The 13,176-nt window shown below is 49.4% G+C and overlaps 2 protein-coding genes across 4 annotated transcripts; one reads left to right on the forward strand and one right to left on the reverse strand.

Annotated features, from left to right (window-relative positions):
* The first annotated feature begins 164 nt into the window (after positions 1-164).
* On the forward strand, positions 165-2,365 carry LOC121595518 (U4/U6.U5 tri-snRNP-associated protein 2). Its single transcript, XM_041919556.1, has 4 exons — positions 165-256; positions 426-640; positions 725-1,967; positions 2,037-2,365. The coding sequence occupies exons 2-4, from the start codon at positions 607-609 to the stop codon at positions 2,290-2,292; spliced, it is 1,533 nt and encodes a 510-aa protein (XP_041775490.1). The 5' UTR covers positions 165-256; positions 426-606; the 3' UTR covers positions 2,293-2,365.
* A 62-nt stretch (positions 2,366-2,427) lies between these two features.
* Positions 2,428-12,696, reverse strand: LOC121595516 (nuclear hormone receptor HR78). 3 transcript variants are annotated; one of them, XM_041919554.1, is made up of 5 exons: positions 12,418-12,696; positions 5,927-6,299; positions 4,743-5,823; positions 4,392-4,669; positions 2,428-4,319 (listed from the first exon to the last, which is right to left on the reverse strand). In XM_041919554.1, exons 2-5 carry the CDS (start codon positions 6,294-6,296, stop codon positions 3,781-3,783), a joined length of 2,268 nt encoding a protein of 755 aa, XP_041775488.1. In that variant the 5' UTR covers positions 6,297-6,299; positions 12,418-12,696; the 3' UTR covers positions 2,428-3,780. The 3 variants fall into 3 exon arrangements, with proteins under 3 accessions (XP_041775488.1, XP_041775486.1, XP_041775487.1); XM_041919552.1 differs by having other exon boundaries at positions 11,785-12,696; XM_041919553.1 differs by lacking the exon at positions 12,418-12,696 and adding an exon at positions 6,370-6,571.
* Positions 12,697-13,176: the final 480 nt, after the last annotated feature.

Consider the following 13,176-nt stretch of genomic DNA (forward strand, 5'->3'; position numbering starts at 1 on the left):
TGTTGGCTCCTTTGCATCGTCGACGACCGTGTTTGCCACGCACTCGGTCGTGTCGGTGCTGAGCGAACGGAAAAACGCGTTTAACAGTGGAAAAACAAGTGAAGGACGACAACGACGACGACGGCCACGGTACACGTCCTTCCGAGGTTGTCCGCACACAGTGAAAACAAATCTTCTTCTTGCGGAGGCCCTTTCTTCGCACAAATCCTTTTTTTCGCTACGAGCATTTGACGTTTCGACGCGAACAGCTATACAGGTGGGTTGAGTGCTTCCGTGCTCGTCCGGCTGTCGTTTCATTGGATGAAATATTTTGTGATAAAATTAGATTCCAATGATAAGAAAACATGCTAAAATAGTTCCAATTATTAAAATTCTACATTTTTAATAATAATTCCTTCTAAAATCTAATTATTTTACGTAAAAAGGATTCCTGTTTGATAGTGTGCGTGTGCAATCGGCCAGCGGCAAACAGCGCGCCTGACGTTTCGTGTCGGCTTGTTGTGACAGCTTCAATGCGGGAAGAGGAGTTGTTTTCAACAAATTTAGGCACAATTTCACTCGCCGTATCAATAGAACGCCTATTTCAGCTCTCTTTCCGCGACAGAAATGGCTCCAGCGAAAGAAAGTGACTCGAAAAGCGGTAAATAATCCTTGTTGTATTTAGAAATTAGTCCTAAAATCCGACCAAACGCTCACACCGGCCATTTGTTTACACTTCTTGCAGATGTGCAATCGGCACCACCGATAAAGAAGCCCAAACTGGAGGATGTCCTCGACGAGGAAGAGGAGGGCAACAGTGGCCAACAGGTCCAGCGGCGAAAGCAAACCGTTACCGATCGCTCCAAGCAGTGCCCCTACCTGGACACCATCAATCGGCATCTGCTTGACTTTGACTTTGAGAAGCTGTGCTCGGTGTCACTGACCCGCATCAACGTGTACGCCTGTCTGGTGTGCGGCAAATACTTCCAGGGCCGCGGGACCAACACCCACGCGTACACCCACTCGGTGGCGGAATCGCACCACGTGTTTTTGAACTTATCCACGCTCAAGTTTTACTGTCTGCCGGACAATTACGAGATCATCGATTCCTCCCTAGACGACATCAAGTACGTGCTGGATCCGGTGTTTACCGTGCGTGACATCCGCTCCCTCGACCGGGAGGACGTGAAGCAGTCGCGGACGGTCGACGGTACGTTCTACCATCCCGGTGTGGTGGGGCTGAACAACATCAAGGCGAACGATTACTGCAACGTGATCCTCCAGGCCCTGTCGCACGTGAAGCCGATCCGTGACTTTTTCCTGATGGAGAAGAACTACGCCAACATTAAGCGGCCGCCGGGCGACACGGCCTTCACGCTGGTGCAGCGGTTCGGTGAGCTGCTGCGCAAGCTGTGGAATCCGCGCAACTTCAAGGCGCACGTGTCGCCGCACGAGATGCTGCAGGCGGTCGTACTGTGGAGTAGCAAGCAGTTCCAGATCACCAAGCAGGGCGATCCGATCGAGTTTCTTTCCTGGTTTCTGCACAGTTTGCACAAGCAGCTGCGCGGCAACAAGCAGCCCGATTCGTCCGTCATAAATCGTAGCTTTTTGGGAGAGATGAAAATTTACACCCGCAAGCTGCCGCCGACCGAGCTGGACGATGTGCAGAAGCAGCTGCTGCTTGCGACGGACGAGTATCAGGAAAAGGTGGAAACGTCCACGTTTCTCTATCTGACGTGCGATTTGCCCGCGACGCCACTGTTTATCGATGAGCTGCGGGAAAACATCATTCCGCAGGTGAACCTATACCAGCTGCTGGCCAAGTTTAACTCAATCTCGGAGAAGGAGTACAAAACGTACAAGGATAACTTTCTGAAGCGGTTCGAAATCACGCGCCTGCCCAAGTATGTCATCCTGTACATTAAGCGGTTCACCAAGAATACGTTCTTCTTGGAGAAGAATCCTACCATCGTTAACTTCCCGGTCAAGTAAGTAGCCAGCGGGCAGAGTGTGTCCATCGTGGAGTATTAACGTGTCGTTCCATTTTCCATCCACAGAAATGTCGATTTCGGTGACATTCTCACGGAGGATAACAAGAAAACGCATCGCTACACCAAGTACAACCTGGTGGCGAACATCGTGCACGACGGCGAACCGAACTCTGGCACGTACCGGTGCCACATCCTGCAGAAAAGCACCAACCAGTGGTACGAGATGCAGGATCTGCACGTCACCAACATCCTGCCGCAGATGATCACGCTGACCGAGGCGTACATTCAGATCTACGAGCTGCAGGAAAGCGACGAAACGTAGACGCATCTTTAGTACTTTTAAGGTTTTAAACGTGCCCTAATTTTCTCTAAATAGAAAATGTTTCTTTTCCCAACACAAACTGCAGCATCGTCTTCATGCCCTTCCTAACTGAAAGAATTTTTGTTATTTTTCTGATGAAATCTGCAAATAGTAAATTGTTTTATTTCGGTTCCATATATTGTCTTGCTTAACGTCTACCCCTGTGTGTGTGGTGTAGGTTTTCTAATGTTAATCTTAATCCCCTCTCGAAAAAAAGGAGTGAGGGACAAATATTGTCGTGAGGGTGTTCGGTGAGGTGTCAAGAGATGAAGGAGGCATTCTTATGCGTTTGTTTGTTCTATGCTTAAACCGGTACGCTCTACAAACTATTCAGCAATACTTGCAATACTTGTTATACCTTTGCGTGTGTATGTATAGTATATGTTTATGTATAAATAACCTACGTAGTGGCTGTCCTGGAGAAAAAAAAAAGAACAACAGAACCACCGTTCAATGCCAATCTGGGACGAAAACCTGATGAAATCTCTTACACATCTAAATATTGCCACTCGGTGTGTTGGTGTGTTTCCCTTCTTACTATGAAAAACCCATCTCTACCCCTCCTCTTTGAGACACTTTGCCACCTGTAATTGTGTATAATTTTGTTTCGCGTCCACTACAATTTAAATACCATTTACACGCGGAAAGCAACGAACAACGAATCGCTGTTTCGCCCTTTCGCCTCAATAACTCAGCTACTCTCTCTCTCGCAGGTCTCAGGTACGGATACACGTGTGTGTGTTTGTTAGTGGTTTTGCTTGGTGGAAACGTTTGGCTTCTACACTTACAACTCGGACACACGCGGGCACACACATCATTCATGGGGTACGTTCTTCTCGTTTGAATTGAAATGCACCTTTTGCTTGCATGCATTTTTTGCTACGAAATCTATCGCTACGAAAACTGGACAATCGTTCGCAAAACACTAACTTATTCGTTTAACTAAACCGATTCTTTTGTTATTGTAAAGAGCAAAGCAAAAGAAAAACTAATAATTAATACTCATGCTATAACGACATTTACCGTGTGCTAGTGTAAAATGAAATCAGTTTAACAAGGAGTTTAAAAAAAGAGAACAAGGAAGCACTCACTCTCACTAGCGCGGAAGGTTTCGTTAAGTGGCTCACACTTTGTGCATCTTTGCGAAGGATCGCTTGGGAACACGTTATAAGACAAGCACGGGTTTAAAATAGACTATCTCGCCTAAACAACACACCCTACACAACTTACGCTCGCTGGAGATGAGAGGGGATATGCCGAAGAGTCACTTTCCTACCCCTATCCAGCCACTTAAGCCGCCGATTCGTCCCGTTTTTGTAAGGCATTTGGACACATTTTGAATGCACTACCGGCGAGGGGTTGTGGAAAGAGCGGAACCCCCCCCCCCCCCCAAACCTCGTCAATCAGTCTCGTTTTGGTACGCGCACACACTGGTCGTCGTCCTTCCCTCTACTCGTCACTATCCATTGCCGTCGGGATACCATTATTATTGCTGCTGCCGCCACCGCCACCGTTATTGCCATTGCCCCCGACCGGGTGCACCATATTCGAGAAGGAAATGGCCCCATCGTTCGTCTGGATCACGTACGTCAGCACGCTGTCGATCTGCACCTGGCCGATCAAATTGCTGAAGAACAGATCCTCCAGATCGCGCTTCGAGTTGAGCGCTCGCAGTGTCGGCAGCTTTAGCAGCAGCTTCACCAACCGCTGTTCACCTTGCTCCCGGTCGCCGGCGCGCTGCTGTCGGTGCTGCTGCTGCTGCTGCTGCGATCGATGACGATGGCGAGGAGGTTGCTGACTACGCTCGTAGTAATCGTCCTCCTCATCGTCCTCGTTATCGTCCTCCTCATTGGCGCGCAAATTTTCCTCACTCTCGCTACTCACCAGGCGCGCGTGTCGGTCGCGATAGTAGTCGCGGAATTCGGCCAGCACGAGCTCCTGCAGCTTCACGAGATGTTGATTCTTCTCCTTGTCCTGCAGCACATTATCTGGGAGGAGAGGGAGAGCAAACATACTGTAAATAATGGATTGTTTCAAGTAAATTGTCCCTCTACACGCACCTGGATTGAAAATCGACAGCAATCGCAGGTAAGCGTACTCATGGTCGGTAAGATTCAGCTTCTGCAGATCGTTCACAAACTCCTGTATGAGCAGGATGTACTTCTTCAGGTAGTTGATGACGTCGGCACTGTGCTTTTTGTTCAGGATGGCCGACTTCATGTACTGGATCAGTGCCAGCATGATCGTGTTGAACGACAGCTGCCCACTGCTCTGCGCCAGCCCGATCATAAACAGCTCCGGCCACACCTGACGCACCAGCTCGCCCTGGAAGCCATCACTGGAAAGAGAGACGGTTATCCGATTAATAATTACTCCGTTTTTGTTGTTCACACTCCAACACAAACACTCACCCAAGCATCTGGAAGACGTGATTCTTCTTCATCCAGTGTACCGTCGCGAACAGCAGCCGCGAGCCGGTCTCGCACACGTAGTGCACGCTCAGATAGCTCGGCAGCACGGTCGGCACCTGGATGTCGAACTGGACGCACGCCTCGGTCAGTGCCATCTCGCCCCGCCCGATGCCGCCGTAATCGTACTCGATGCACACCTCCTCGCCGCCGCTGCCATTGTTCAGCTCCGCCTTGATGCCGAAGCTGTTGTTGTTGTTCAGGCTGCTGTTCAGCTCCTGCTCCATGCTCTGGATGAACTCGAGCGAGCTGCACAGCACCGATTTGTCCAGCGAACCGTCGCCGGTGTCCATCGCCAGCGACGCGTAGTGTGCGGACGATGCATTCGAGGCACTACCGCGCAACGCTGCACCACCACCACCGCTGCCATCGCCAACGCCACTTCCATCGACCGTTGTGTCGGCGGCAAGCAGAGAAGCTGCGGCAGCGGCCGCAGCAGCCGCACTCGGCGTCGAACCACCGAGCGTTGCACTGGACATGGCCACCGCCGCAACGGCCGCCGTCGTATTCAGCCCAATCAACGCGGCAATCGAATCGGCCGCACTTGTCGACACACCGCCCAGCTCCGACGCCGACTGCCGATCCGGCACTTCCGTCTTCAGCGACTGCAAGCTACCGAACGGGCTGCCGGGCATTCCGCTAGCCGATACACTCGAACCACCACCACCACCACCACCACCACTGCCGGGGGAAAATTGATGCCCAACCGAACCGGAAGTGGCAGATCGCTCCGCATCCCTTGCGAGCGATTTCTCGCCCAGCGTGCGCTTGCTAAGGTTCGCCGTAAAGTCGGCCAAACTGAACCCGGGCAGATAGTTGAATATGGAGGCAGCGGCCGCCGCGGAAGAAACGGATGTGGACGCTCCACTGCCTGCACCTGCCCCCTTCGCTTCACCGCCCTTGCTCAGACCGTGATGCTGCTGGTGGTACTCTTTGTTCCGATGCGGATTGTACTTGCTGTTCGGGTTCGGGCCCGACTGGCCATCCTTCTTGTCGATGATCGGTTTCCGCTCGTGCTGGACCGCTGCAAAACCAGAAAGCCGCGGAACGGGTCGGTTAAAAATCGTAACCTTAGTCCTTTTCACTCTCTTTCACCCACTCTCTACAGGGCCAGCCCAAATACTTACAATCGCTGCGCATGCCACAGGCGAGACACTTTTGCAGCCGGCAGTACTGGCACCGGTTCCGATGGTGCTTCGTCACCTCGCAGTTCATCGAGCCGCGGCACTGGTAGCCGAGCTGTTTGCGGATCGACCGCTTGAAGAAGCCCTTGCAGCCCTCGCAGCTGATCGCGCCATAGTGGCGACCGGAGGCCCGATCGCCACACACCAGGCAGAGCTCGATGCTCATGCTGCCGTGCTGGAGCTGGTGCTGATGGTGCTGGGCGGACTGGCTGGACAAGGACGATTGGTAGCTTTTGTCGTCGTGCAGGGGATGAATATTACCACCACCGGTGAGCTGCTGCTGCAGATGGATGCTGCCACCCTCCAGCTTCATAACCTGTGGAAACAAAACAAGCAAACATTAACACTGTGCCCAATACAACCTTCTTATGAGGATTCCAAACAACCTTAATCCCATAAGCTCCATTATTCCTGCTGGAATCTGATTGGAATTCGAAATTGGAACAGGAAAATGCAAACAGCTTCAATGCTTCTAGTCACCCACTGCACACTAGTCAACGTGTCTGTTGTGTGGTGATCGTGATCGACTTTCCTACTCCAAACACCCACCAAAGCCGCCCGCGCATTCACCTGTTCCGCCACAAAGGTCTAGCGAGCGAGCAAAAAAATAAAACAGTCCGTACGGTACACGGTACCTAATGGAAATGATTGCTACTGCCACGCTACCCTTCGATACCTTTCGCGCCGTAACCGTGGAGAGTGCCTCCCGTGCTCAGAAATTCCATCCCTCCGACTACGAAACTCGGAACTAACCCTTGCAATCGAGCGAACGTTACATCATCAACACGATCATGATCATCTTCTTGTTGTGCAGCAGCAGCAGCAGCAGTAGCGAACCTTCTTCCCCGGTGGGTGAACTTGATGTTCTATCCAGCAGCAGCTCTTCGCGCTTGCCACACCACACTCCAGAGGTCAAAGCTCTGGACGCGCTTCTTGCGTTGATTTCCCTTGCTCGCTCGCTCTCTCTCGCGATACTCTTTACGCTCTCCTTCTTCTTCCGCGATCTAACATTACTTCTGGATGGTTGATTGTGCTACCCCCTCCCATTCAATCCCTCAGTGGCTCGGTCGTGGCTGGCTGCCTCACACAGCGGGTGCATCTCACCAACAACCCCGCGCACATCTTCTGCTGCTACCGTTCATCTCTCCCTTTAGCCCGTAATTTGTAGGGATGCTTCTCTGTGGTTCCCAATGCCCCGTTTTGCCACCATTGCTTCTACTCCGTTTCGATTGCCTCTGCTTCTACTCCAGGGGTGGTTTCTATTGCTCCGCAATCTCAGCACGAAGGTTAGTGAGACGCGAACACCAGCGCGCGCAAAGGGTTGCATTCGTACGCGTCACACCTGCATTCGCCACGCATCGCCGTTTTGCGTTTATTGCTTTTGAGGGTAATTTTCGAACTTCACGAGGTAACCCCCCCCCCTCCTTCGGCCTGGCGCGAGATTATTGCATCGGGAATTGATGCGATACGGTCAATTGCTTTCGCGGGTGGCGGCTGCTGCTCGATCATCATCATTCGTGCAATTTAGCAGGAATTTTGGAATGTCAAGCGTTTCGCCAAACTTTTGTGAAGTTTATTGATAGGTGCTAATTTTTGGATTTTTCTTAAGTTTCTTCCTTACAGCAAGGGATCAACGATCTTTTGAAGGAGGAAGGATTTTTTAAGGTCAATCGTTAGGAATATGTTGCATTTATGAAGAAATTGGTTCCAATAAGCGATCCAAGGAACTATCCATGAAGCCTCAAAGTCTGAGTATTGGTTAAAATATGAAGTTTATAAACCACTTTAGGATGGGCGGTCCCGTGGTACAGTCGTCAACTCGACCGACTCAATAACATGCCCGCCATGGGTTTCGAAGCCTAAAATGGACCGTCCCCCCGTAGAATTAAGTCTCGTAGAATGCCTGTATAAGTCGGCGTGGTCCCCGTTGGACGTTACGCCAAAGAGAAGAAGATAAGACTTTATTAGAGGTAGCTTATTTCAATGGATTTTCAATCTCAAAAATCATTTGAATAATATCGATGCTACCTAATTGAACTATCATTATTAGACCTTCATTCGACAAACATTTGACACTGTTGCAGTATGAGACTTTTAAGATCAAAAATTAATCTTGAGCAGTTGAGCTAGTTAGATAGAAGAGCTGTAAGAGAAGAGCTGCTTGTCAAAACTTTTAATAAGCAAATTAATTACAAACAACGGTCAACCTTGCTGCTGATCAATCTGATCTCACGAGATCAATAACACATCACGGTTTCCCGCACACACAACACACACACACACGCGCGCATAGTGCACCGCACTGTAACAATTTCCCGGCCTGCTACGATACACACAAACACAATGCTCTCTCGCTCCTGTCTCTTCATTAGCCTTACCCTTACCCCACGCACACCTTTCACCTTCTTCCCGAACGACGGATGGGGGCCCAGGCCCAAGACACCAACACACAAAACGGACGTCCAATCTCGAAAAGGGGCCGCCGCGGACTGAGGAGGGGTACCGCCGGGTTTTGCGGACATCGACCGATGGTCACTCAAACCCCCCTCCCCCTTTAAGGTGGTGCAGGAGAAACAGGCAGGCAGCAGCTAGTAGAGATTGGAGGGAAGCAGCCCGTTTTGATAGATTTCATTGAACTTTACACACGCGCGCACTCGACACGGGAAAGAGAAGAGGCGAGATCGTTCGCCTCTTTCACTACCATCCCTCCACTGTGTGTGTGTGTGTGTAAGCGCCCTTTTTCTCGCGGCTTCTCAGCGCGCCTGCTGTTCATTATGGTCACCGTTACGCCTCGTCATAGTTCTTCCCGCCGGCTTCCCCATAAACCGCCCTGGCAGCGGTGCAAGGTGCTCTCAACGGTGACGCAGTAGCACCGATCAGCACCGATCCATCTCAAAAAAGGGTTACCATCACCACCGCGCGCCATCACCACCGCGCGCACACACACAACAGGTGGAAGTGCGCGAAGAAATGCAAGAGAAAGAGACAGAGAGAGGGGAAGGTAAAAAAAAACAAGTTGCCTACGAAGTCACTTTTTCCTCGACGATCTAGTTTTAATTTCTACGCTGCGTGGAGAGTGTGAGACAAATACACACACACACACACGGGGCTGTAGTATTATGCCGTTACAAATTAATCGCTTGTAGAGAAGGAGAAAGAGCATTGGAATGGGATGGAATTGGGAGGATTGGAATATTGTAATTTCATAAACGATCATCATTTCAATTTGGTAACTTGTGAGAAAATTATCAAAGAAAGGTACAAGAATGTATGAATGCATGAAGTACATGAGAAGTCAATGAATAGATAAATTGGCCAATAGATGAACAGTTTTAATAAACTATATTGAAAAGTGCCAATAAACTTCAATAAACATTTCCTAAAAAGAAATAATAAAACACAAAATAATTATTGTTGGAAAGCTCCCCAATTCTAACAAAGAACTACCTACTAAATTGAATATGTTCCAATTTAAGGCCTTTTCTCCACATAAAATAAGGATTTCCACATAATTTCCTAATTAAATCAACGACTTAAGACTAATCTGTGGCACAAACACGTGCCATTTTCAACATCCTCTCTTTTAAACACGCGAAGGACCATGCGTATTGCACTTCATTGATCGTTGAAGCAAGCATCATTGACGGGCACATGACCTCCGGCCTCGTTACACAAATAATAAGAGTATATTGGCGGATCGGTTACAATCCTAATAAGGAACTTTTGCTTATTTGCCTACCCATTAAGCTTGATCTTCAGCTTGATTGATTGTAGGCTTGATCACTAAGCTCTTAAAGTGCTTATTTGTATTTTCTGATTAGAAACCATACGTACATCAAGGTTTGTAGACAAAAATCTGCTGTCATATCGAAATGCTTCTTGCCCTTCTTCATTTACTCGACTAATTTTGTGTGGGATTTGGTATGATTTTGCATCATAAATGGTTGGCAAGCTTTACGTGACTATATTGAACCTCTTATAGGCCAAAAATCGGTCAGAATGTGAAGCAGCCTGGTGGTCTATGGGTAAATGCACGAGATATACTACAAGACTAAATACGGTTCAATTCCCGTCTCTCTTGGACATACATGCGTTGTTCATCTGAGTCTTATATATCTTCCCTTGGAAGCAGTTTTCAAATAACTGTTAAATATTTAAGACGCTTTTAAACATATAATCTGTTTGAATGTTTTCTCTTCCCGTTATTTTTAATATTTATTTTCCCCCTTCGAGGATCAATAAGGAGTCTCAAAAAAACAATCCCATTCGCGCGCCGTTTCACGCAACAGTTTGCGTAAAAAAAAATCGCACAAACAATCACCCCCAACCCAAACACACAGGCCACTCGGCGACCGACCGAGCCTGTGCAAAAACCTTCACGGTCCTGGATCGGGTTTGGGTGACATTCACCTCGCGGAGGCCAACATTCACCGCCCAGTTTTTATTCGTTTTTGGTTTGTGTGTGTGTGTGTGTCTTACGCCGTTGTTCCGCGTGTATTTCTGGTGCCCTTTTTTCCCCCTGTCTCTCTCTCTCTCTCTCTCTCTCTCTCTCTCTCTCTCTCTCTCTCTCTCTCTCTTGCTGGTCAGGTGTGCGGTAGAGGAGGGGGCAAAAGGCATCCGCGAGAGAACCCGTTCGTTCGCCCGAGAGACAAGGAAGCGCGGAGGACAACAAAAAACGTCCACCAAACACAGAAACCCCGCACCAAACGAGACACTTTCAGATCGGCATTATAATCTCGCTGTGTGTGTGTGTCTTCGTGCCAATTGTGGAAAAGGTCGACCTGGCAGGACCGGCCATCGGACACACACTTTAGCCCTAGCCCGCGCGCCAGCCAATAATCCACGAGGGGTTTTGTCCCAAAGCGGTCGCGCGCGCCTGCTTTGTTGTGCGCTTTGTGTGAAGAAGACGTTTGAGAAGAGCGCAAAGACGAAGTAGGCGACGATGAAGCCGCTGACGACGGGTGTAGCATATTAAAAACGGGGTAGGATCCACACCGCTGTCGTCTATTTACATTGACTGATCCGGGGTGAGGTTTTTCGAGTATGTGGAGCGTTGTGGACCAACACAAACACACATAGCATCGGGGACATTTGATACGGTGAAGCTGCCCAGCAAGACTATAAAGGTGAAACGATTTTTCACCTTTCCACACCCTGATGGCTACCCCTACCCCGCTGCTTGTGGCCGGAGGGTTGTTTTTTTTTTCTAAAATGAAAACGCTGATGCTCGATCGTCAACAATAAAGAGATTGGCGTTTCTGTGTGTGTGTTTGATTGGGGTAATAAACGGTCTCGGTTGGGTGGAGCAAGCGGAGAGACCGATCAATCGATCATCTCTCCATCCCCAAAAGGGGAAACGATAGTGACGGGCAAGGGCCGGAACAGAATGAAGTTGTCTCTCAGGTAGCAAGGGTTGCATTCCACTAGAACCAGAGAATAAGAAAACATTCCGCTAACAATTACGCAAGCAATTCAGCCCTCTCAGCCGCGCCACCCCTTTCTGAACATTCCCTCCCAGGGGGTTGTTACCTTTACAACGCTGACATTCTCTTTGCTTCAATGCACCAGTCACACCGAGCAGAGCTGGGGGATGGGCGGGGGGGAGGGAGGAGATGATAGGCCAAATGTCACGATCTTGTTCTCAGCTTCATCTCACACTCATCTCACCCGGAATGCAGCGCCGTGAGCGTGGCGCGTCAAGTGAATGGGAGGTGAATGGAGATCGCGCAAACAAACGCACAAAAAATTGGAGCAATTTAAGGACCTGCCGACCGCCCTTCCCTTTACCGGATGACATTTACCTTCCTTACGCGGCTGGCGCCGGGTTGGGGGTGGGGAGGGGTGTGGATGGGTTCCTTTCACCCGTCTGGGTTGGCTGCTGTTGCTGCTGTTGCTACCGTGTTTTTGTTTCTTCCTCTTCGTTGCTGATCGCACACTTCGGGGAACGGGTTGCCTCGAGCAACGAAATAGCTCTGTGAGCGCGTGTGTGTATGTGGCAACTGTTCTAACGGGAACCACACGGAACGCCTGCTGAGATGTGTGCGGCTAGAAGGAGAACCTTTACAATCACACACGGTTCACGGCCACCGATGGAGCACCACCACAACCACTGCGGATCATCGTCGGTGGTATTTCCGCACGATCTGTAACGTCATCAGAACGGGCACACATTCACCTGGTGAGGGCACACACACACACACACGAGGAACACCACGCAAGCAGAAAAAAAAACACGCACGTGTACACTATCTGCTTGACTTTTGCACCCTTTTGCACTCCACACAAGCCACACGCGCTATTGTGTAAGAACGGAACACTATTGTAACCTTTATGGACGGAGTGAAGGGGGTTCTTCACAACATCGGATCGCGCACAGCAAAAAAAAAAACACAACTCATACACACGCACACAATTCTCCGATGAAAAAGAATTACATTTGCATCCAAAGAACGAGGGCGACACTGGGCTGCGATGTGACTCGGTGGGGATGCTGCCGCTGATGATGCTGCTGCTGCTCGGCCTCTAGCAGGTGTGACGATGTCGTCGCAACATTTCGACTGGTAAAAGGGAAGAGCACACACGCTGTACCGAGGCGAGAACCTGTTTCCTGTGCCACCACCCCGCGTTTCTGCTAATCCGCGGGCGAACGGCACGACACGATCCCGTTTCTTTTCCTACCCTGGGCTGATCGCTTTGTTGTGACAGCGAGCGGAAGACACTTGTGCTGCTTAAGGTGCGGCTACACGTAGTGCGACTGAGCGACGGGTAGATAATTTTTAGCACCAAAATACGAAAGACTCTTTTATTGAAGCGGCAGTAATGAAACAAATATAACGCATTATTTTCGTAACTCTTTGTTGATTTCCATCGCTCTCAAAAAATCTGAAAGAACGACAGGAAAATCACTTTTAGTAGCGGAAGAAATATATGCTTCGCACCGTGTATATTGGACTTGATGACTCTTTCCACATTGACAGCGGCATGGTGGTGGTTGACGTTTCATTCAAACCAATCAAGGTGAGTAGAGAAACGTGCGGTCGAATCTTTGAGCACCTTGATATCGTAGCATAAATCAACCCTTGGATGCACCACGCATTTTCCTTCACAGAAATGTAATATTTGATGATTTTTGGAAGATAACATATTTTCATATAGAAATAGAAAATTCAAATTTAAATTCGCAACTCTGTGGT

The sequence above is a fragment of the Anopheles merus genome, chromosome 3R (genome assembly GCF_017562075.2).
Source record: "Anopheles merus strain MAF chromosome 3R, AmerM5.1, whole genome shotgun sequence".
NCBI classification, from domain to species: Eukaryota; Metazoa; Arthropoda; class Insecta; order Diptera; family Culicidae; genus Anopheles; species Anopheles merus.